Here is a 26,133-nt window from a genome sequence, read left to right on the forward strand (position 1 = left end):
TGTAGTAGAAGTCATTGAGTGGAACCACTTGGGAGAATTAGCAGGAGATGCCACCAACCAAAGAATTAGATGACCTGCCACCCGGACCTGGGTTTGGTTCCTTTCTCTGTTTGTACAGAAACAATAACTCACATTTTTGTTCGTTAGTTGAATGAAGACATGGCTAACAGAGGAGGTTGGCACCAATGGGACCAGAGGGATGAAAGAAAGAAGGAGATAATATTGCAATCAGTCAGGTGTGTTTTTATCAGCTGGAATATCTCTAACCGCCTTCCCCACCTTGAGTCTCCCTCAGGTGCTCCAAGGGTGTCCACCTGAAGATTGTCTGCTTCTCCTCACAAGCAGCATTCGTTTCTAAACAACGTTAGAGCACCGCTTTCTTTTGACAGTGCTATTCAGCGTCATCTCTCAGAATCACTTCAGGTTTATTGGCCCCCAAAGATTGAGAAAAACAGAGCAATGAATAACTCGATAATGGTGAAGGCCATCAGCATGATAAAAATCCCCTGTAACAGAAGAAAAAGAAAATTGAAGACATATGGTGTTAACACAGAAGCCGTGTTTTCTGAAGGCAGCGATTGGACCCCACCAGCTGCTCCAGAGAAGAGAAATGAAGCTCTCTACTCCTGTAAAGACGGAAAGTCTCAGAAACCTCAAGGAACCATTCCACTTTGTCTTACTACATCTCTGTGAGTTGGAATTGACAGTGAATCTGGGTTTCTTTCGAGAGTTGGGCAGATATGACAACTTGTCTCTTTCATTCAAAATGTTACTTTTATTTATTCATTTACAAAATTTTAATTTTTATTGAGTTACGTGAAGGTTGATAGCACAGATCATCAGTTTTACTTCCTACAACTCATATGCATCATGTTTCATCTCATTCATTGCAGTCTCCTCAATGTAACATCATTCATTCCATTTCCTTCCTACCTTTACTGTCTCCATTTCCCTTTCTCTTTCTTCCCTGATCTCTGTGGATACATGCTGCCCCTTGATCACCAATAGAAGTGTAAATGTTCCCCGTGTAGACCTGTACACTGTTTGACTGAAAATTGAGCAGGAGGGTGAGTGTTCAGTTCCACACCTGAAGGGTCATCAAGGGTCACAGTCTCAGGGATTCCACTAGTCTTTCATTTGAGCAAGCCTGCTCCCTTTCATGATTTTGAGTTTAGTTCCACCTTTTGCTACCCACTTACACGGGATCTTCTAACGCAATCCCCGTCAGAGCAGCGAAAGTGCTGCGTGGACACTCTAGCCTTTCTGGTCGCAGGCTCATGGTGACTGTTTTTGGCTTGGTCCATTCACTCATCAGACTCATTGTTCCCATGAAGTTTTATTTTCATCATTCTTACTCCCCTCCTCTCTGGACAGGGGAACAGCAGTAGTTATACCTTAGATGGCCACTCACAGCTGTTAAGAGGATCTACATGTGACCTCCTCCCTGGGCGACATACAACCGAAAAGTGAGGGAAGGGAGATGTGGGACAGAGCAAGATATGACAAAAAAGTCATTTATAAATTATCAAGGGTTCAGGAGGGAGGGGAAAAATGAGGACCTGATGCCAGGGGCTTGGGTAGAAAGCAAATGTTTTGAGAATGATGAGGGCAACGAATGTACAAATGTGTTTTACACAATTGACGTATATATGGATTGTGATAAGAGTCGTAAGAGTCCCTAATAAAATGATTTAAAAAAAAGAAGAAAGACCTTTGGGGGGAAAAAGAAGAAAATATTCTAAAATTGATTATTCATTGATGTTTGTGCAACTCTTCTTAATATGATTGAACTATTGAATTGTATGACATGTTAATTATATGCCAATAAAACTGTTTTTAAAAAGATCTTGTTACTCACCAAAATAGGACATAGATTGCAGAATCTTATTTTGTGGACTGTGTTATGCCGATTGATCTTTGTGCCCTCCCAAGACTGTGGTCTGGAGTCTCCAGGCTCAGGACCTCCTTCCCTCAAAGTGTTTAGTTATGTCTAAGAAGTTTTCATAATTGTTCCCTCTATATGCTCTACGACATTCATAGAGTTGCAGCCGGGTAAATAAATACCCACGTACAAACATCCTCTGCCAACCCTGTATGTAATTACGGGTATATCTCTAACTTCTTCTCCCACACCCCTTAGCCTGAACTACTGTCCATGTGTCTGTCACTGTCATTGCAGGATTGTCTACATAACAACAGTTACCTCTGATGCCTTTAACCCTTGCATCCCTCTCACTGCCTTTCTTGCCTTGATCACTTTGTACCAACCCCCCTCTAAGTGTGTATTGCTTTTCTCTTCATCCGAGTCCTTGAAAGCTGCTTGCTTTTCTCGCCCTTTGTAAGGTTTCTGACTATACTTTTCACCCTTTATAGTTTGTGATCATCTGTGTTACAAATTGATGTCCCTGCTTCCCAATTGATGTCTCTACTTCCCTACAAATTAGTCTTGTCGATTTGTTTAACTCTGGATACTTCCATATGTGGGTTTAAGCACGTTAGGAGGGATGAGCGTGTGTAAAGGACATCATCCTGAGTTAAGCAGGTCAGTGACAAAGAGGAAGACTCACTGAGATGGACTGACTTAGTGGTTCTAACAATGGGCTCAAAAACCAACTTGAGGATGGCACAGGACTTGGCAGTGTTTTGCTCTGCTGTACGTGGGCTCTCTGAGTCATGGATGACCTGAAGCACCTAGCAAGAACAGTAGCTTATTTGGGTTGCCTTCTGGGTGGTGTTGACGGGTATGTGAATCTCAGTTCTTGTATGTCATTGCTCCTCTGAAAATCTGAAGATCTCCCTTTAGAGTTCCTTGTGAAGCTGGCCGGGTCTTACAAAATCTTTTAATTTCTTTTTATCAGCAAATGTCCTAATTTCATCTTCATATTTGAAGGAGAATTGTGTTGGCTCTATGAATCTTAATTGGCAATCTTTTTTTTCCTTTTGAAAATTTATATATACACCATCCTATGGCTTTCTTGCTTGTATGACTTCTGCCGAGAAACCATGAGTCAGTCACCTTTGTATGTAACTTTTCATTTTTCCCAAACAACTCTCAGGATTCTTTCCTTATCTTTTGATTTGGAAAGTTTGTTAATTATATGTCTTGGTGCTCTGTTCTGTCTGCGACTTGTTCATCGTCATGAAAAAATATATAGTTTTCTTGTCTTACACAATGTTAGAGGTTTTATTCCAACTCTTCAACTATTTTCTCTCTCTCTCTCTCTCTCTCTCTCTCTCTCTCTCTCTCTCTCTCTCTCTATGCTTGGGGTGGGGTGTCTCTACCTGTTCTGGAGTTCTGATCTCATGCTAATCTTCTTGATGATTTGCCACCTAATTCTTAGATTTTCTTCTGACTTTTTCCATTCTCTTTTTGATTGTTCTTTTACCAGCTAAGTATTGAGTATTGTCTTAAGTTCACAAATTTAGCCTTTCCATTGACTCGATTCTACTCCTTTGTCCTTTGAAATTATTATATTTTTCTGAATTCTTACTATTTTGGGGGGCATTTGTTTTTGCTCTTGTATGATTTTTCACGTAGTTTGTCACTTTAATTCCTCTAAAGTTTGTTTCCTTTGTTTTCATCCACAGCTTTAGTTGTGACCGTTCATTGAAGAACCTAAATATCATTCTTTTGAATTCATTATCAGGTAGCTCCAACGCTATTTTCCCCTTAGAAAGGTCTTCTGGCTCTGTATTTTGGCCACTTGTTTGAGCCACTCAACTCAAGATACGGAGAAACAAAAATATGGTAAAGATTGGAATTTGAAATGTTCAAAGTATGAATCTAGGAACAGGCAGGAAAGAAAGAAAACATCAAAGTGGATAGAGAAGGGACTCTGAAACTTGCTTTTAATCATAGAGTAGCTAAAGGAAATGGAGGAAAAGATGATGTTGTAGAGCTGGATAGAAAATTTAAAAGGACAGCTCAAGAAAACAAAGCCAAGTATTACAGAAAACCAAAAAGGAAGAACATGTTTAGCATATCATAAACTGAAAGTTGAAGAAAATTCAAGCCTCAAGTTGCAATCTAGAAAGATTCTATTGGTCAAATATTGAATGATGCAGAAAGTGTCAAGAGAAGATGGAAAGAATACACAGAGTCACTGTGCCAAAAAGAACTAGTCGACATCCCACCACTTCAGAAGGTAGCATATGAGCAAGAACCAATGATGCTGAAGGAAGAATTTCAAGATGTGGTGAATTCATTGGCCAAAAATCAGGTTTCAGGAATTGATGGAATATCCAATGAAATGTTTCGACAAACTGATGAAACATTTACTCATCTTTGCCAGGAAATTTGGAAGACAACTCCTTGGTCAACTGGCTGGAAGAGATCCATATTTGTGCCCATTCCAAATAAAGGAGACCCAGCAGAATGCATCAGCTATAGAACAATATCATTGATATTGTGTGTAAGTAAAATATTATTGAAGATCATCCACCAACAGCTGCAGCAGTACATTGACAGGGAACTGTCAGAGGTTCAGACTGAATTCAGAAGAGGACATGGAACAAGGGATATCATTGCTGATGTCAGACAGATATTGGTTCAGGACAGAGAATTCCAGAGAGATGTTTACTTGTATTTTATTGATTTTGCAAAGACATTTGACTGTGTGCACCAAAATAAACTATGTATAGCCATGCGAAGAATGGGATTTCCAGAACACTTCATTGTGCTCTTTGGGAACTTGTATAGGAATTAAGAAGCAGTTGTGCAAATAGAACAAGGGAATACTACATGGTTTAAAATCAGGAAAGGTGTGCATCAGGGTTGGATCCTCTCATCATACTTGTTCACTTTTTATGCTGAGAAAATAATCAGAGAAACTGGCTTATATGACGAAGAATGTGGTATCAGGATTGGAGGAAGGCTTATTAACAATCTGTGATATGCGGATGATACAGCCTTGCATGCTGAAAGTAGGAGGACTTGAAGCACTTGCTGATGAAGATCAAGGATGGCAGCCTTCAATATGAATTAGAGCACAATGTAAACCAGACCCAAATCCTCACAACTGGACTAACAGGTAACATCATGATAAATATACAAAAAAGTTGATGTTTGCAAGGATTCGATCTTCCTTGGATCTGCAATCAATGTTCATGGAAGCAGCAGTCAAGAGATAGAAGGTGTGATGCATTAGGTAAATTGGAGGCACACACCTTTTAGGCTAAAATTTAGAGAGTTGAAAAGCACAAATGTTACTTTGGGACTAAAGTGTGCCTGACCTAACCCATGGTATTTTCATCATGTACGTGAAAGTTGGACATCGAATAAGGAAGATCAAAGGTGAATCGACGCATTTGAATTGTGTTGGAGAAGAATATTGAAAGTACCATGGATTACCAAAAGGACAAACTGTCGTAGAAGAAGTACAGCCAGAGTGCTCCTTCGAGGCGAGGATGGCAAGACTTTGTCTTACATACTCTGGATATGTTGTCAGGAAAGACTCCTCCCTGGAAAAGGACATCGTATTTTGTTAACAGCGGCTAAAAAGAGGAAGCCCCTCAACGGAATAGATTGACAAGGCGGCTGCAATGATGAGCTCGGACATGGAAACCATAGTGAGGAGGGAGCAGGACTATGCAGAGCCTCGTTGTGCATAAGCTTGCTATGGGTCAGAACAATGACAACATTTTGTTTCTTCATGTGAACGGAAATTACCTGTTGTTTCTGAGCTATTGTGGCGTTGTGTTTTATATTTAATTGGTGATTGTATGTTGGTGTGGATGGAAAATGAGTTTCTATGCAGTTCTTTGATGTTCATGTAGCACAGTTGGGGTTTTGATTGGCGTGGGCTATTGTCTATTGATGATTATGTGATGCCGGACTGGGTTGTGGCTGTGGTGAAGTAAAATTTCTTAATGTGGCTCTTCTAGCCATAATCCTTTTAATAATATATTATAAATTCTAGCCTCACTGTGTGATTTCTCTGTTACACTAATGGACAGGATTAAGATGGGGTGTATTCTGAATCTCCACCTTACTAGAGAGTGTGAATCTAGTCACTTCCCTTTGTTTCCCTGGGTGGGTGGTCAGCTGCAAGACTAAAACTACATCTACATCAATGCCCTTTGCTCTGTGTATGGGAGAGCCATCTTGGAGGCAGAGAGAGGGAATTCCAGAGACCCTCAAGGAAGAAGAATCACCAGCGGAGCACCTTAGAGCTCCCTGCCTAAAGTGGAATAGGCCAAGGCTAGAGGTACCAGAGGCCATGGCAAAGACACCATGGGACAAATCAAAGGATCCATGGTGAGACGGAGCCGAGGGGCTGTGCCCCTGAAGCCAGGGACTAGGAGGTGGAGCAGCAGTCAGGCTTCCTCGGCCACAGAGGCAGAAGCATAAGATCCATGTGGTTGAGAGACTGAGCACCAGAGAGAGAGAGAGACTTGGTTACTGACTAAGGAGATGTGTTGCTGTTAATCAATAGCTGTATCCTTAATGTTTTCTGATCTTGGCCAGAAGAAATCTATTAGCTTCCCTAATACATTCCTGTAATTGTGAGTGTCGTCTGTGAGTTTTGTGTGCCCATTGCAATAGATTATAGAACCCAACAGAAAAGCCAAGTGTCCTGGGAGGAACAGAGTTTCTGCCTACCTAGATTGTTGTCTGGGGTCAGGGCACCTAACTTTGAAGTCATTTGTGTTACCTCTGCAGGTGGCGGAGGTGAGAATGCTTCCAGGCCCAGGGTGCAGCTCAGAGCAGGGCATTTGACTCTCACACCTAGCATTTTCAATGCTCTTTATTCCTTCTCGCATTTCTGTGTCTTCCTTTGGTACAATTTCTCTGCTGTCTAAAGAAATCCTTTTAATGTATCTTTCTTTTTTTTTGGTGTAAGATATGAAAATATTAAAAATTTAATTAATAATAATGATATATAATTAATGAGGGGTTCATGAGGATGGGAGGGTGGGTGGCAAAAAAGGAGCTGATACCAAGTACTCAAACAAAAAAATTTTTTGAAAATGATAATGGCAACATATGTATAAATGTGCTTGGTACAATTGATGTTTGGATTGTTGTTACAAGAACAGTAAAAGTCCCCAGTAAAGTACTTTATTTATAATAATAATTATGAAAGCAGGAGAACTAGCCAAAATTGACTTGACCACACCTAACAATAATTCAAATATATTTGAATGCATTATTCTCATGCAGAACATGTATAAAGACCAAGAGGCAGTTTTATAAAGAGGCAATCAATAAAACACAAAAGAAGAACCCCATGCTTGGTACAGTGGAGCAGCAGAGAAAAATAGAAAGACTCTCAATGAGATGAAATCGGCACAGTGTCTACAACAATGTACACAGGTATAGGAAAACCTGTGAAGATGGTGTAGGACCACGCAGTGTTTTGTTCGGTTGCGTATAGGGTGCTTAAGGGTCAGAATTGACTCAATGGCAGGTAACAACAGCAACAACAAATTGCCACATATAGATTTTGGTGGCTGGATAGATAGATTGGTTGGTAGATGGATAATTTCTGATTCTGACTCATATTGACCCTATGTGCAAAAAGAACAAAACACCACACAGTCGCACACCATCCTCACAACTGTTATGCTTGATCCATTGTTGCAACCATTGTGTCAATCAATCTTAATATCCTCTTCCTCTTTTTCACTACCCTTCTACGTTACCAAGCATGATGACCTTTCCCACGGACTGCTCTCTCCTGGTAACTGGTCCAAAGTATACGAGGCAGAATTTTGCCATATTTGCTTCTAAGGAGTATTAGGGCTGTACTTCTTCCAAGACAGATGTGTTTGTTCCCAGTCCATGTTCTTTCAATATTCTTCAAGAGCACTAGAATACAAGTGCATCCATTATTCTCTGGTCTTCCTTATGCAATGTCCAACTTCCACATGCATATGGAGTGATTGAAACAAACATGGTTTGGATAACGTGAACTTTAGTCTTCAAAGAACACCTTGCTGTGCTTTAAAGAGGTCTTCTGCAGTCAATATAATTTAATGAGATATGCCATTTGATCTTTTGACTGCTGCTTCCATGAGCAATGATTGTAGCAAGCAAGGCAAAATCCTTGACAACTTCAATCATTTCTCCACTTAACGTGATATTACCCATTGAGGATTTTTGGTTTTCTTTACATTGAGTTTGAACCCAGACTGAAGGGTAGTCTGCTGGATTGTCTTCAGAAAAATTTTATTTGCATGTAATGTTAATGACATTGCACTATAATTTTCTCATTCATTGTGTCACTTAAACACACATATATACATATATGGATACAGATACATACATGTATATATATATTTGGCATTTACTTGTGTTTTATTCACTTTGCAAGACATTCAACTCTGTCAATATGACAACTTGCAGATAAAAATGACATATAATGAGAATTACATAATGTAATTCTGTTCATGTAGAATTGTATTTATACTAATAGCCCATAATTCCAATAATAATGTATCTTTCATGCAAGCCTGCCAATGCCATTCGCACTTCCTTCCGACATTTGTTGTCAGATATATTAAATGTCAACTTCATAATGGAAGGACATCTCAGGAGGCATCGAATTCCAAGTGGACAACACTGCATTCCAGCTCTTCCAAGATGCTGACTTCTGGATTCCATGGAGCCTGCTCTCAAAGTTGGGTGGCTGTTTCCCTTGGATCCTTTTAACTGCAAGGATTCCTCTCACCACCACCACCCCCTCCATTGCCTTTTCAGATCCCTCTGCCTTTCTTCCCCTCCCCCAGCACTTTGACTGTGATATGTTTATGTACGGTTTTCTTTCTTTTGTCCTCCTTGCTTACGATTCAGAGCTATAGAGCTATTTGAATCTATGTTTGTCTTCTATCAGTTTTAGAAAATTATTAGCCAGCATTTTTTGTTGTTTAAATCATACATTTCATTACTTTTCCTCTTGAAAATAAAATAAAAAGGTTTCTGGTTCTCAAATTACATGTATATTACATCTTTTTATTTGGTACTGTTTGTCCCCAATGTTACTTCTAGTGTTTCCCATCATTATATTCTCTTCAAGATTTTCAGTCTTGGCGTTTTATTCTGTATCTTTTCCTGCCTTACTTATTTTATCTTTTGATCTTTTAATATACTGCTAACTATTGAGAGTTCAGTTTCAGCTCTCAGATTATTCAGTTTTTAAATTCCATGTGATTATTTCTAATGAATGTCTGTCCCTGGGTGATATTTTCCTACCTTGTCCCCTTCTTTCTAAATGTAACAGCCCTAGTTGTTTTTTACTTCTCTGTCTGATCACACCACCATCTGGATCACTGCTGGGTGCTTTAAGATTGTTATTTGTTTTTTCTCCCCCCCAAAAAAACACATTCAATCCTACTTTCTGGCACGACTATGATTATTATAATCAAGTAATAAACAAAAATAAAATAAACCCAAAACCCAAACCCATTGCCATTGCTGCAATACAGACTCTTAAGCATTCTCTAGGACAGAGTGGACCTGCTCTCTCGAGTTCCGTAGCCAGTCGTAGTTCTAAACTGGAGCAGACGGCCTCTTCTTTCTCGCTCAGGCTGACTGGTACATTTGAAATGCAGCCCAGTTCAGAACCCACTGTTATACCAGCTCTCCAAGAGTACTCAGAGTATGAAAAATGATAGAAATTTAAAATTCTCAGGGTAGTAATGATGAAGCATACAACTTTCCTCTAGTTCCCAAATGCTTCCCCCTTCTCTCCCCTCCCACTATCAGGACCCCAATTCTACCTTACAAATCTGGCTAGACCAGAGGATGTACACTGGTACAGATAGGAACTGGAAACACAGGGAATCCAGGACGGATAAACCCCTCAGGACCAGTGGTGAGAGTGGTGAGACAGAGATGGTGAGGGAAGGTTGGGTGGAAAGGGGGAACTGATTCCAAGGATCTACATATAATCTCCTCCCTGGGGGATGGACAACAGCAAAGTGGGTGAAGGGAGATGTCAGACAGTGTAAGATATGACAAAATAATAATTGTAAATGATCAAAGGTTTCATGGGGGAGCGGGAAGGGAGGGGAAAATGAGCTGATACCAAGGGCTCAAGTAGAAAGCAAATGTTTCGAGAATGATGATAGCAACAAATGTACAAATGTGCTTGACACAACGGATGTATGTATGGATTTTGGTAAGAGTTGTATGAGCCCCCGATAAAATGATTAAAAAATAAAAACTAAATTAAAAATTATGTTATCTTTCACTCAAAATGATGTAATTTTTTTTCCTTATCAGATAGCTGGAATGGGTTTCGGCATTGTGAAGGTCGGTCTAACTCCTGTTTGCCTCAGTTCTCGGGCATATTTTTTCGTCACAAGCACATTTCGGTGGGATAGGCCAACTGATACTCCCTCTTCATTGATGAACTCTGAACAGCACTTAGCTTTTAGTTTACTTGTTTGTTTTCCCAGAATCCAGTGCCTGCAGCTTGAGGTTGGTTTCTGACATGCGCATCCTGTTCTTTGTAGGGATTAGGAAACAGCTCGAAGGTGAAACTGCTGAATACTCTTGGGATTGCTGAAGTGTATACATTTATTTATATGATCCTTTCGTTTTTCACCTATCTTGATATTTCAAAGTGAGTCTCACTTGGAAAGTTGACCTGATAAACTGCTCTCTCATAAGCAGGCACTACATGGAAGAAAAGATGTGGCCGTCAGCTTCTTTAAAGATTTACAGTTTTGGAAGCTTTATGGGGCAGTTCTGCTCTGTCCTATAGGGTCAGTATGAGTTGGAATCAACTTGGAATCAAACTTGGGTTTGGGGGTCATAACCAGAGTAGAAAAACTTGTAACTTTATTGGCCTTTTGGAAGAATGGTTGGTTCTTTCTAGCTAATGTAGGCATATTTTATACTTTATTTCTGCTCAAATTTTGATTTATTATTTCTTTTATTATAATTTTAAAAATTGCTGTACTTTCCCCAACTCCTTGTGATTAATTGTTAAACTATTATTTTTCACACTTTCATATTTTATATTTATTTCATGGCTATAGATTGTCTTTAAAACATTAAGTTTTTTTCCTAAGGTCAATATTTGTAGATTTCTGCTATTGTTTTTATCCCTGACTCTATAATTATTTTGAAGTATATTTCTCTCTGTCCAGGCATAGGGGGTTTTAAAAAATATTTTTTTGATCATTGATTTATGGTTTGATTATATAGAACATACACTGTATGGCTTCAATCCTTGGTATTGAGTCTGTACTTGTTTTATTTCACAATATATGCCTAATATTTGTTAATATGTTTTAGAAGAATGTACCTTCTGTTTTTGAGTACATTGATAAACATTCCCACGATCTTTAATTTCATGTTTCTAATTACATCATTAGATTTAAAACCACTCAAATTATCAAGGCCTAAAATTAATCAAACCCTCTTTTTAAGTCAAGTGAAAGGCCATAACAAACACTTCTACTCCATTCTTTCCCTTCTTAACTTGAATGTTAAGTTAAAATGTTGCCAGGCATTTTAAACGCTTTAATTTTAAATTCTAGTAGGTGGTATTATACCTAGTTTCACACAGAAACTTTCATTTATATTTGTCCATATAGTTATTACATTCTTTGTTCTCTGTTCCTTCTTGTATTTCAGCATGCTATCATTTCTTACTATCTGGTTTCATTATTTATTATCCATTTAATTAATGTCTGAAGGTAGAAAACTCTTCTATATATTTGAAAAATTTACTTTGGCCTGTGTTTTCATGGTCATGATAAATCTTTGGTTGCCATTTATTTATTTATGTTGCAGCACATTAAAGTTATTGTATTATTTTTCAGTTTTTGTTGTTGATTTTGAGACATTAACTATCAGCTTAATTGAATCTCCTTTTATCTTGGGTCACTTTTATAGTTTGTCTTTGTGAGAGTAGTTGCAAATGACAGACATAAATAAAAGCTATGACTTGAAAGACAGATGGTATGAAGACTCATCAAGTTGTTAAAGTTACCAAAGCACAGTAAGTAAGACAAACTATTGAAGCTTCTGCCTTAGCTGAAGAGTCTTTGGAACCATACATGTAAGTTAACACAACAAAGAAACTGTTTCTAACAATTACATGTGAACTCATGTTGAAAATCTGTTTGTGTTCCAAGAATAAAATCTTCGGCTGACCCAGAAACTTCTCTAATTTGCAAATTCTAAACAATTCCATCCCAGATGACACTTGTTATTAATTGCTAAGCTTGCTATAGTTGGCAAATTCTAGACAGTTCCATCCCAGACTCCATGACAACTTTTACTAGACTTGAGAATTTTTTTCTCTCCTTGCAAATTCATACTTCTTTGTATTCTTCTTTAATTCCTGCTCTTTGGAAAGAGCAGAGGTAAATGCCTGCCTTCAGTCTACCATCATTTACCAGAAGTCCAGTCTACCAAAAGCCAACAAAAATCAAAATCATAAAATTATTCCATTCATTACCATGATGTACATTGTGGCCTGTGAATTGTCACCATACTGTGTACCTATATTGTTCTTTTAGTATTTCACTCTTATAATATACATGTATCTATAGTTTACTTCTACTTTTCTCTGAATTCTAAAGATGAGATTGTAACATGTTTTCTTCCTATTCCTCATTGCCTGTTTATCAGTTATTACGGATTTAGTAAACGTTTGTGAATAAAAGATAATGCGTGTGTCTATCACAATGTATAGCTAGTGTTGATTGGATGCCAACCCATCTTCTTTGATTGAGCCCTCTCCTCCTCACCCTAGAGATACGGCATGTTGTCGTGAGGTGCCATGGAGTCTGTTCTGACTCATAGCCGCACTAGTACACCAGAAGGAAGCACTGCCTGGTTCTGCACCATCCTCACAATTGTTCTTATGTTCGAGCCCATTGAGACACACATACTTACAATTAGTAAGGTGGTAACCGCATGGCAGTGCATAAGTTGGTCAGAAAAGCCACAGAGGTAGTGCTGATCTAGTAAGAAACTAAATGAGAGCAGAACGACTCCAGCTATCGCTCCCAGGGAACTAAGAGAATTCATTATTCGGCTCATCATCATCTGAAAGAGAGTAAGCACATAGTGGCGTCATTCAAGCTCAGGGTGTCCAGGAAGCAAAACCATTGTCTGGGGATCTGGGGAGCAGGGCTTTAATCACAGCATACTGTGATTCATGTAATCAGTGCTATCAATGTTAATCCCAATGTAACCATTGCTATCAAATGGATGTGTGATCTTGTGTGAGCTGCTTAACCTCTTTGGGCTTCAGACTTCTTAGCCACAGAATGATGGGATCCAGTGAACTTTCATAACTTTTAGCACATGCCTGCGCCCCCCCCCCCAATTCTGTGCCAGAGGTAGTTGGTGGGATGCGCAAGGAACAAAACAGGTGTCCTTGGGGGCATAGGAATAATCACGTCCCGTTGCAATTTGATGCTCTGGCAAAAGTTACAGCCTGTTTACATATTGGCTTAAGACATTTTCATTTAGTCAAATACTGAATTCCCTTGAAATTTTTCTTTCTAAAAGTACACACTTATGGGAGATGCCCTTTCTGAAATTGATTATTATTAGTTAAAAGCCCATATCTATTGTTGTTTAAGAGATTGAAAGGTATTCTATTTTTAAATATACCTATTGTGGAAGTTACATAATCTGCTGTCAACTTGAGGTTTAAGAGTGAAGGAGTGGAGTTTAGACTGTCAATCCGATCACAGTTTGATGACCTCATTCAGAGACGCTAAGGAGATAAATAGCTTGCTAGAGATGGGACACAGGTTCACACCCTGCAAGACATTTCTAATGAGCAGCCAGAGCCTCGGTCCTGGAGAAGCCATGTGAAAACCCCTGTCAGTGCTTAGATGCTTGCAATGCCACTGGATCCACAAGACTTCCCACCCACTGGCCTGTGATTTTTCTGCATTCAGCATTATTGCATGTGTTTCATGAGTCTGAAGAGGACTTTATAGATTGCTGTTGAACATATGGGCTAATATAGGGTCTTATGGGCTTCGTCTGGGCTGTGCTGGGATGTTTTCTCAATACTCAATTGCTCTTGTATACACAGGTCTTTCTTATACACACACGAATGTCCATAAATTTGTTTCTCTAGTCTACCTGGACTTACACACGTATAAATTAAAATTTCACATTAATTAGCCCTGTATTATTTATATCTCAGTCCTGTTTAATTAGGTTGTCTTTACAATGTGCCCACATCTGAGTTCAGCTCACTGACCCATTGCCATCGAGTCGATTCTGATGCATAGGGACCCTGTAGGACAGAGTAGAACTGTCCCTGTGGGTATCTTAGACTTTACATCTCTACAGAAGGAGATAGTCACATCTTTTATCTACAGTGACTGATTGGTTTGAATCACTAACCTTGTGGTTAGCAACTCAATGCATAGCACACTGAGACGCCAGTGTTCTTTGAGAAGTCAAGCGAGTACCTGTCAAAATGCTGGAAAGTAGTTATTCTTGTTGCCCTCACCTTGATCTCAGTTTCTTAGTGATGCTCTGGGTAGAGTGGAACTGCTCTGTAGGGCTTCCAAAGCTCTGCCTCTTCGAAAGCAGATGGCCACCCTTCTGAGGAACCTCCGGGTGAGTAGTAGTCTAGCCTTAAAGTGCACTGCTAAGGGACTCCTGACATACAATAGGTGCTGAAAGTACTTACAGAAAGAATGAAGGGTGAGCGACCAGAATGCTTGAGACCCATTGTATCATTCATTGTCTCAGAACTTTGGACAGATCATTCAACTGCTCTATGCTTCGGTGCCTTAATTTATAAAGTAGGAATTATAAACTGGATAGCCTGGAAAATTCTCTTCGGTTTTCTTTCAGAGAGAAGCCAATTAATGTTTTCTGATGCCATGACCCAAAGGAAACAAATGCGATCGATTGGTCCGAACACTAACTTGAACGTTTGTAGAATTATGGTGATCTAATTCTATAGTGACACAGTGGTTTCCACACTGAGATGCTAACTACCAGGTCGGCAGTTCAAGCCAACCAATTTCTCTGTGGAAGAAAGATGAGACTTTCACCTCTTTGTAGATTTATAGCCTCTGAATCCTTTAGGGGCTGTTCTATTCTCCTGTAGGGTTTTTATGTGTTGAAATCAACTTAATGGTAGTGTGTTTGGTTTGGTTTGGGTACAGGAATTTTCAAAATTCTTCTCCAAGGCTAGAATGCATGATTTCAAAATGAGAAATGTTTTAAGAAAGTGGAAATGCAACTCACCAGAGTGTCTGTGTGTTTTTTTTTCAATGCAATTAGGAAGGCTCCGGAATTAATGAACTGTAACAGAAGCAATGCCCAAATGAATGCCATGCTTAGAGGAGAGTAAGGTGTTCTTGCAAAATATATCCCTTCCCAAAGACTTTACGTGCTTTCCTGCCCAGTTCACACGATCCTTACTGCAGTGAGAAGGGTAAGCTGTCCTGCATAGCAGACCACCAGTGAAGACTGGAAAAACACTGCGCTGCAGATGGGCGTTCATCCTGAACGGTTTATTTTAAACATCAGTTTTTGTTTGGTTTGAACGTGAGGGTTTTTTTCCCCCTTTAACCTTATGGCTTTCACGTTCTTACCTCTGTTTTGTAACTATTATGACCTTAGCTTAACTATCGTGATACACTGATATCAAATCAGCTTCTAAACAATTAGGTTGGACGTCAGCGTTACTTTAAGAAATGACTCTCGTACCAATTAGCCATCACATTCATTCATCATCTTAAATGGGAAAATAAAATGGAGTTTCAGCTAATATGATGGAAATTCAGCAAAATATTGCAATATTTTATTGAGGTAAGTAAACCACATAACCACTTAACTGCAGAAGGGAAGCTTTGCTTCTGATTATAGCACATCCATGTGAAAAATACTGCTAGCCCCTTATCCTGGATTACAAGGCCCATTTCTCCCATCCATCCCATATTAGCTTCTGGGAACGTCTTCTGTACTTTCAGGTCTTTGTTCTTCAATCTCTCTTGGCATGCAACAGTATATTTACCTAGCCACTTACCACCCCCTTACTCTACATGTCTTCTCCTGATGAACTACTCATCCTTCATCACTTGATGGAGCTAGGAATGTCTCTGGGAAATCTCCCCTCCATTTTGGTAGGTTCCTTACTATAGAGAGGTGCTCTCCATGCCCTCTGTTACCACCCATCACACTGTGGGAATTGTTCAATCCTCTGTTCATTCTCTGACACCAACTTGAGTCCTAAATTAATTTCTATCGAAAGTCATCAGCTATAATGAAATGAATGCTTCTGTGCAGCTTGAAGAGACACCTGGGAAATCTTACCCCTTTCTGTGTCTCCACCCTCTTTGCTTACACAAATACTTTCTGTACCACTACAATGTTATATCTCACACTGCCTTTAGATTACCTGTTTAACCTGCTTTTCTCAATGGGTAGATTAAGCGCTCTTTGAAGACAGGATCCTTGCATGATTAAACTTCGATCCTCATTGTCCGTGCTCTATTCTTGTTGCTCATACTGGTAGTGACTCAATTTGAATGAATGAGAAAATAAAAAAAAAACTTCAAGCCCTAAAGGTAGCATATCACTAATTCTTATGCCTCATGAGTTCAACAAAAGTAGATTCCTTTCTCTTTTTGTCTTTGACTTTTGAAAACATAGTACACACACCACCCCCAATCTGTCAGCTAAATCTAGTTCACTTTATAATGATGTATTCCTTAGCATCTCCATGGCTGGTTCCTAACACTTCCCATCACCGAGCGCCTTGCAATGGCTTTAAGTTGGGCTTCTTGATATACTCACCAAAATGGAGCTCCAGAATGGATATCCTGAGAGAAATATTAAGGGGAACCGTGGGTAGGGTTCTACAAAGGTGAAAAGCATGATGACTCCAAAGGAAAAGTGCATCATTCCAAACAGGATCTGAAGAGTCTGCAAATAAAGACAAGTGAAGTGGACGGTTCCCTTCCCCTGAAAGATCTTTGGTTGAACAGGATCTCCTTTGGGCAATCTGTTTTGTACATAAAGGAAGGATAGTAGAAGTCGCTTATCATGATCCCAAGTATTAAAAATCCTTTCAGCTGGTATCGGCGGTGGAGAAAATGATCTAAAGCAGTGTTCTTGAAACTCTCTTCATGAGCTAACAACTCCAGCATGACATGGAATAAGTTTAAAAATGCCAAATTTGAGGCCCTAACCTATACTTGGTAAGAGGTCGATACCTGGCTACTTTCTGAAAGGTTGGTGGTTCCAGTTCACCCAGAGGCACTTTGGAGAAACGACTTGGTGATCTACTTCTAAAAAAAATCACCTCCAAGTGGAGTTTTACTCAGATACACAAAGTCACCATGAGCTGGAATCTGTTGGTAACTGTTGAATATAATCTCCATAAGAGGTTGAGAAATCTGTATCTCAACCAGCCCTCTAAGTAATTAACATGAATGTTAAAGTTTGAGACACACTGAATTCTAAGTCACTATACCAACCCGATCTCAAGCTAAAATAGACCATCTCAAAAATATTTCTGCAGATATCGATCCTCAGAATTTTGTGGGGTTCTTGCCATTCTTTTTATTTAAATGTTTCATGTGAAGATGTACACAGCAAATTAGATTCCAATTTTATATACATATATAACTTGTTCTATTGCATTGTCAACATTCTCACCATTTTCTTTCCCAGTCTGATTTCCAGCTATCCAGTTTCCTGGACCCTCCCTGCCTTCTCATCTTTGCTTTTGGATCAGTATTGGCCGTTTTGTTTTGTATAGTTGATTATTTAATGGAGCACACTCCTCATGAATGTTTACCTTTTCAACTAATTTATTTTCCTCCCCTGGCTTCTGTACTGCAACACCAAATAGCAGAGTAATAAATGCTAGGGGAGACTTAGGAATTTTATGCAAAGTGACACAAAATTCTACAAACTTCTTCATATCACACATGCAATCCAGATGCATTTAATAATTCCTGGTGGTTAGAATGTGATAGTTGGAAACAACAAGGAATTATCAGCAGCTGGGTAATATGGTGATAGAAATGAAGCTGGAGATTGTATGATAGAATTTTTTTTCAGGAGGACAAGCAATATCTTCATTGCAAATATCTTCTCAGCAATGTCAATGATGATTGCACACATCAACCTCACCAAATGAAATACCCAGATATCATTTTGCCTATATCTGTGGGAATAGGTGATGGAAAAGGTCAATGAGATGAGCCAAAACAATACCAGGGGCTAATTGTGGAACAGACCATAAATTGCTCATATGCTACATTCAAGAAGCTGAATAAAAATTTCAAAAAACCCACAAAAGTAAAAACCAAACCTTGACTATATCCCATTTAATTTTAGAGACCAGATTTGGCATATTAAACACTAATGACTGGAGACTAGCAAAGTTATGGAATGGCATCAAGAACATCGTACATGAAGAAAGAAAAGGGCGATTGAAGAGACACTGGATGTAAGTGATAAACAGCACTTCCAGAATCAGAATGGAACTGTTTCAACAAACGGATGCAATGCTGAACGCACTCTCTAGTATGTGAAGAAACTTGGAAGACAGCTCCCTGGCCAAACAATTAACAGAGATCCATATTTGCGCCTATTCAAAGAAAGGTGGCCCAACAGAGTGCTCAGCTATAGAACAATGCCATTTATATCACATGAAAGTACAATTTTGCTGAACATAATTTAAAAGTGGCTGTAGCAGTACATTGACAGGAAGCTGCCAGAAATTCAAGTTGGTTTCCAAAGACAGCATTGAATGCGGGACATAATTTCTGGCGTTAGATGGATCTTGGATCTCAGTAGAGAATACCAGAACATTGTTTACTTGTGTTTTATTGATTATGCAAAGTCACTCCACTGGGTGGGTCATAAAGTTATGGATAACCTTGCAAAGAGTGAGAATTTCAGAAAACTCAGGTGTGCTCATTTGGAACTTGTACGTGGATCAAGAGGAAGTTGTGCAAATAAAACAAGGGAATGCGTATTTGGTTCAAAATCAGGAAAGGTGTGTGTCCAGGTTGTATCCTGTCACCAAACTTGTTTACTCTATGCTGAGCAAATCGTCAGGGCAGTTGGTTTAGATGAAGAATAACACTTGACTGGTGAAGGTCAAGGATTGTAGCCTTCAGTATGTACTATATACCTCAATGTAAGGAAGAACCAAATTCTAACACCTGGACCAATAGGTAACATCATGATAACTGGATCAAAGATTGATGTTGTCAGGATTTGCTATTCTTTGGATCCACAATCAATGCTCATGGAAGCAGCAGTCAGATGAAAAGATGTATTGCATTAGGTAAATCTGCTGCACAAGACCTCTGTAGAGAATTGGAAAACAAGGATGTTACTTTGAGGGTTAAGGTGCACCTGACTCAAGCCATGGTATTCTCCTTTGCATCATATGCATATGAAAGTTGGACACTGAATAAGGCAGACCGTAGAAAAGTGGCTGCATTTGAATTGTGGTGCTGGAGAAGAATGTTGAAAGTACTCTCTACTGCTAAAAGGACCAGCCGATCTGTATTGGAAGAAGTAAGTGCAGAGTGTTTCTTTGAGGTAAGGAGAGCAAGACTTCGCCTTACATACTTTGGACATGTCGGGAGAGGGCAGTCCCTGGAGAAGGACATCATGCTCGTTTAAATGGAAGGGCAGGAAAAGAGGAAGCCCTACAGGAGGATGGAGTCGCACAGTGGCTGTACCAGTGGTTCAGGCAGAGAACCAATTGTCAGGATAGTGCAGTGTTTGTTTGTTCCCTTTTGTGTGTAATGTCACTATGGGTCAGAACTGACTCAATGGCACCTAACAACAACAACAACAACAACAAACAATAATTGTGCTCAGAGGGAATCTGCATATTCCAAGGAGGAAGACCACAGAAAAATGGCTGAGTTTGAATTACGCTGTTGGAAAAGAATATTGAAGGCACAATGCAGTGCCAGAAGAACCAGCAAATCTTCCTTCGAAGAAGTACAGCCAGCATGCTTCTTAGAAATGAGGATGGTGAGACTTCATCCCGCACGCTATCAGAGACCACTGCCTGGAACAGGACAGCATGCTTGGGAACGTGGAAGGCCAGTGGCAAAGAGAAGATCCCCAAGAGGGTGAATCGACACAGTGGCTGCAACAGTGGACTCACACATAACAGTTGTGAAGATGGCATTGGACTGGATGGTGTTTTGTTTTGTTGTATGCAAGGTGACTCAATGGCACCTGGCAATAACAACACTTAAAATAAAACTGTAAGGTATACAGACTACCTATAGGTATTAAAATTAGAAATGGAATATATGTTCATTGGAAGAATATCCACAGAATGCTTCATTTGTTTACTTATATTTAAATTAGTTTTTTAAACACTTTCACCGACATGCAATTCACATATACATTTCAGTAGTTCAACCATAATTACGATCAATTCCAGGGACACTTCTTCTTCTTCCTTGTTCTTGTTGTTAGTTCCCATTTCCTGCTAGCCTCCTCTGTCATGTCCCTTTGAATCTATTGATCCAGTTGTCTCTGTAGGATTACTTAATCTGAGTTTCATATAAAGACGATGATACAAAATCAAGGCAAAATACAAGCAGTCCATCTCAATACACCTTCTCAGATGGAATAATTTCATTTGCTCCTATAAAAACTGTCATCTTTAACAAGGTGAGAGCTAAATGGTACATTTTTTCTCAACTCCAGACCATCCTATTTAGCACGTGTCCAACACCCCAACTAAATGCCCCACACAAAGTTTCTATCTATATATCTAAAAAGAAAATTTGCTTACTCCGTTCTAAAACGCATCTTCTTGTCTGTTTCTAGTTTTGGCACCATCATCGTCTTAGGTTCCAGTTCTTAGTGTCACCTTTTACCTTTGTTTCCTCTCATGCCCAACCACCTCTGCAGTCAAAAAAATACCGAAGCTCTTCTATTATTTCTATTAACAAAGCAGAAGTACTTGACCTTTTTCTTTCCATGTTCACTGCTATGGCTAATGTAGGGGCACGGATTTTGTACATGCTAAAGAAGTTTACTTATATTTCATTGGCTCTGCTAGGGTATCTGACTGTGTGGACCAGAACAAACTGTGGTTAGCCCTGAGAAGAATGGGAATCCTGGAACCGTCCATTGTGCCCACGTGGACCACGTGCATGAATTGAGCTGTGTGAAGGAGCAAGCATACTGCATGGTTTAAAATCAAGTAAGGTGTGCGACAGGGCTGCATTCTCTGGTCATATTTATTCAATCTGTATACTGAGCAGATAATCAGAGAAACTGGATTACATGAAGAAGGATGTGACATCAGGATTGGAGGAAGGTTTATTTATGACCTTTCATATGTCGATGACACAACCTTGATTGCTGAAAGTGATGAGGTCTTGAATCCCTTGCTGATGAAGATCAAGGATTGAAGCTTTTAGTATGGGTTAAAACTCAATGTAAAGGAAGCCAAAATCCTCCCAACTGGACCAGTAGGTAACATCAAGACAAACGGAGAAGAGATGGAAGTTGTCATGGATTTTTTTCTTGCTTGGATGCACAATCAATACTTAGGGAAGCAGCAGCCAAGAGATCAAATGATGCATTGCACTGGGTAAACCTGCTGCACCAGACCTCTTTAAAGTGTTGAAAATCAAGGAGGTTACTTTGAGGATTAAGGTGTACCTGACCCAAGCCATAGTATTTTAAATCGCCTCCTATGCATGTGAACATTAGACATTGAATAAGGAAGACCGAAGAAGAAGATGAATTTGAATTGTGGTGCTGGCGAAGCTATTGACAGTACCATGGGCCGCCAAAAGAACCACTAGATCTGTCTTAGAAGAAGTACAGCCAGCACGCTCCTTAGAGGCAAGGATGGTGAGACTTTTTCTCACATATTTTGGATGTATTGTCAGGAGAAACTAGTCCCTGGAGATGGACCTCTTGCTTGGCTAAATAGCTGGCAGTGCACAAGAGGAAGACCTTCTACAAAATGATTGACACAGTTGCTGCATCGATGGGCTCAACCATAAGAACAATTATGAGGATGGCACAGACCAGGGAATGTCTTGCTCTGTTGTACCCAGGGTAGCTAGGAGTCCAAACTGGCTTGACGGTACTTAACAACAAGAACAACAAATCTATCCCACATGTAGAGACATAGTTGGAAATAATTTTAATCTTCCTCCATCTATGAAGATGCTTCAAAAAGTTTGTGGAAAATTTGAAGGCCTGTTAGACACTTGTTGAATTTCGAAGAAGAACGTAGACTATGAGAACCCAGCCCCCTTCTCTTTTGCATCTTCTTGGAAGTGAGCTCCATTGTGCAGAGCATAGTCTCCTCTGCTTTCTGCTTTCTCAAATATCATGCGAACAAATACTGCTCTTACAACGCAGGAGCTGCTATTTGAAAGTTCACCTCAATAATCCAGGGCAGATGATCCCTTCAGGACCAGGGGTGTGAGGGGCGATACTGGGAGGGTAGAGGGTGAGTGGGTTGGAAAGAGGGAACCGATTACAAGGATCTACATGTGACCTCCTCCCTGGGGGATGGACAATAGAAAAGGGGGTGAAGGGAGACTTCCGACAGGGAAAGATATGACAAAGTAATAATTTATAAATTATCGGGGCTCATGAGGGAGGGGGGAGCGGGGAGGGAGGGGAAAAAAGAGGACCTGATTCAAAGGGCTTAAGTGGAGAGCAAATGCTTTGAAAATGATGAGGGCAAAGAATGTACGGATGTGCTTTACACAATTGATGTATGTATGGATTCTGATAAGAGTTGTATGAGTCCCTAATAAAATGTTCAAACAAACAAACAAACAGCTGTGTATAGTTGATTCCAACTGAGGGCAATACAGGTGTTTCAGCGTAGAACAGTGCCCCATGGGGTTGAAAGACAGCCCCCAGGGTTGGGGGCGTATATTCACATACCATATAACTCAGGTTTGAACATGTTGAAATGAGTTGGATAGTCATCACCACAATCAATTTTAGAACATTTTCTTCATTCTTGTCCCCATGATCATTAGCTCCCCCAAACCCCTAACCTCCCCTGCCCTAACCTTAAGGAACTATTAATCTAGTTACTATCTCAGTGGATTATCTCGCCTGGATTTTATATAAAGAAAATCATACAAGATCCCTTATTTCTCTGATTGAAAAAAAAGTCTTCTAAGTCTAGTTTATAGGAGCCCTGGAGGCATGGAGATTGCGCGTTGGTCTGTGATCAGCAGTTTGAAACCGCAGCTACTATGAGGGGCAAAGACAAGAGTTTCTACTCCCATAAAGAGTTACCGTCTCAGAAACTCACAGGGGCAATTCCCTGCTGTCCTATAGGGTCACTATGAGATGGCATTGACACCATGACAGTGAGTATAGTTTGTGTTTTTAGGGTACAGCTTAAGTGACACTTTGACACGAAACCTTCTCATTCCTTTTTGCTGAAAGTAACTCTGTCTACTCTGTGTCCCCTACCCCTTACCCCGCCTCCAACGTATATAAGCTTTCTTAAATTCTACATCTTTAAATACAACTCTCAATATTTTCCTTGTATCACTTATAAATTGTAGGTTTATTCTCTTCAAGGAGAGAGAATAGTTTGCATTTATTTCTATAAGCCTCTGCGTTAGCATAATTTCTTGCAGAGTTCAATAAATATTTGAACTAAAGGGTTATATTTTTAATATAACCTTTTAGAAAAAGCTTGCTTTTCATTATATTTGAGCTAATGCTGATGGCAGGCAATCTTTTCCTGCCTTTATACTTCTAGAGCAGTGGTTCTCAACCTTCCTAATGCCGTGACTCTTTAATACAGTTCCTCATGTTGTGGTAGCACCCAACCATAACATTATTTTTGTTGCTACTTCATAACTGGAATTTTGCTCCTGTTATGAATTGGGTGACTCCTGCGAAAGGGTCATTCAACCCTCAAAGGGGTCGTGACCCACATGTTGAGAACCACTGTTCTAGAGGAAAACACACTAGCACGTGCATGCAGGCACATAAACAGTCATTTTTTATTTTATGGCTTCAAAGGGAGGATATGAAAGGGAAAATTTAGTTAAACTACAGCCTCAAACATAGAATTTTCCAGTTTCAACTCAATATAGACTCTCCCCATTGTCAAAAATAAAGATTGGCGGTTAAAAAAGAGCCCATTAGGATTTATGGAGTACATAAATGAATGGTGAAATGGGCACTTACAGAATAAAGATGATTTTCTGCCAAAAGCCCAGATATCAAACACCATGTCATGTTACTAAACTACAGTCTCAATTTTCTGTGGAACCAAGTAACCTAAGTAGGAAGCTTGTCTATCAAATTCTACATGATCATTATTATCTTTACTACTACTCGAATGTCTTTTTCTCCAAACTTGAGTAGAAAAATCTCAGCAAAGGTCAGGTTTTCTACTTGGTGACCTTAAAGATCCCAAGGACCTTGGTGTATTCATCTTGCTTTCTCCTCTACCCAGAACCTTGTACAAAGGTGGTGTCGAGAAGTGATGCACATATCCCGAGTGGAAACATTGGAATCAATTCCTAGTCGATGTTTCTCCCTATCTCCTGCCCCCTCAGTAGGATATATACTGAGTTGACTCTTACTTACCCCAAGGATTTTCAGTTTCGAAGCGATCAGTTTTGACATGGGATTTCCAGGTCTGTAAGGTATGGCTGTTACAACACTTTGCTGCAATTTGGTAATGGGGAGCTCTGGTGGAAACACTAACAGTACAGGGCCGTGTGTGGTGCTTGGATTCATGATGGTATAGTTGGTGGTTTAAAATGAAAGAAAACTATATGGTTGGTATTTCAGCCTAGGTCATGTTCTTCTTCTTTGCCAGGGCTGCCTGGAGCACTGATGTGATTGTGCTTTGTCTTGGAATGATAGGGCCATAGAGTCACAGAGTCATGGAATCTCAGGACTTTTCAAGATTCCAGGAGGGATAGAAAGTTAAAGGTCCAGGTACGGAAGGCAAAACCTGATCAGTAGAAACTCAGGAGCTCCTGGTTCACTCAGAAACTCCTTGTGTTACCTTAGGCAAATCACATGCACCTCTTGGTTTTAATTTTCTCACATATATCAAACCAGGTTGATAACTTTATTTCTAAAGTCGATGAGCATTTGTGAACATTAATTTCAACTTCCCGTATTCAGACAGGTAGAAGATAAAACCCGTCTGACCACAGACTTAATTTAACCATTTTTTGAAGTGGACAGAGACTTTTCAGTCTGTTAGTTCGTCCATGCCACCCCCCCCCCCCCCCCCCCCCCCCCCCCCGCCACACCTCAGTTTAGTAGCTTTCCAAAAGCCAGACTCGTTGCCACTGAGTCAGTTGCTGCTCGTACTGGACCTTTAGGACAGGATAGCACAGCCCCTGTGAGTTTCTGAGACTAGAATAGCAGGCCTCATCTTTCTTCTGTGGAGCAAACTGGCGGGTTCCAACCACTCAGCTGTGTAACAAACCACCCCCAAACTTAGTAGCTTCCAACAGCACCAATTTTATTATGCCCCGCCCCGCCCCCCACGGTGCTGCGGCCAGTCTTAGTGTCCCAGTGCTTCTACAGCAGGAATACCACACGTGTGTGACTTAAAAAAAAACATAGGAATTTATTGTGTCACACTGGAGGAGGCTAGACTATAGGGCGCTGGCTTTAGGGGAAGGGTTGTCTCTCTGTAGGCCCCGCGGCGCTCTGCGCGGTGTTCATGCAGCATCTGTCTTCCTTTTGTGCTTGCATTGGTGTCTACCCCGCCCTTTTCACAACTCAAAAGTGATTTGGTTTAAGGCACACCCTATCCTACTATGCACTCAGTAACCCAACAAATCCTGTCCCCAGTGGATTACACCCACAGGGAGAGCAATGAGGATCCCAACATATATTTGGGAAGACACAGTTCTCTCCATAAGTCACAGAATGGTTCTTTGACCTAGTCTGGCCAACTGTTCTGTACCAAGTTCTCTGACGCATCTGTGGTCAACCATTGTGTGGCCAGCCTGATGTCTCAGTCACCTGTCTGGGAACTAGAAGTCTTGTGGGGTTTTTTTTAATGCACAAATGTTCACAGACAAATGCAGCCGAGTAAGAGATTCCATTTCTTTAGGGGAATCTGCAGTGGAATATGAATGAAGTGAGGGGAATTTGTGTACATTTTGGGACTTACCTGGTCATCCTTTTCATTTGTAGGTGCATTCCGCTGA

General features: G+C 40.1%; 1 protein-coding gene across 1 annotated transcript; it reads right to left on the bottom strand.

The window, feature by feature from the left end:
• Positions 1-425: 425 nt before the first annotated feature.
• Positions 426-24,694, bottom strand: MS4A5 (membrane spanning 4-domains A5). Its single transcript, XM_075547566.1, has 5 exons — positions 24,542-24,694; positions 16,745-16,873; positions 15,191-15,247; positions 12,857-13,009; positions 426-506 (listed from the first exon to the last, which is right to left on the bottom strand). Exons 1-5 carry the CDS (start codon positions 24,692-24,694, stop codon positions 426-428), a joined length of 573 nt encoding a protein of 190 aa, XP_075403681.1.
• Between the last annotated feature and the right edge of the window lie 1,439 nt (positions 24,695-26,133).

The sequence above is a fragment of the Tenrec ecaudatus genome, chromosome 4 (genome assembly GCF_050624435.1).
Source record: "Tenrec ecaudatus isolate mTenEca1 chromosome 4, mTenEca1.hap1, whole genome shotgun sequence".
In the NCBI taxonomy this organism is placed as follows: domain Eukaryota; kingdom Metazoa; phylum Chordata; class Mammalia; order Afrosoricida; family Tenrecidae; genus Tenrec; species Tenrec ecaudatus.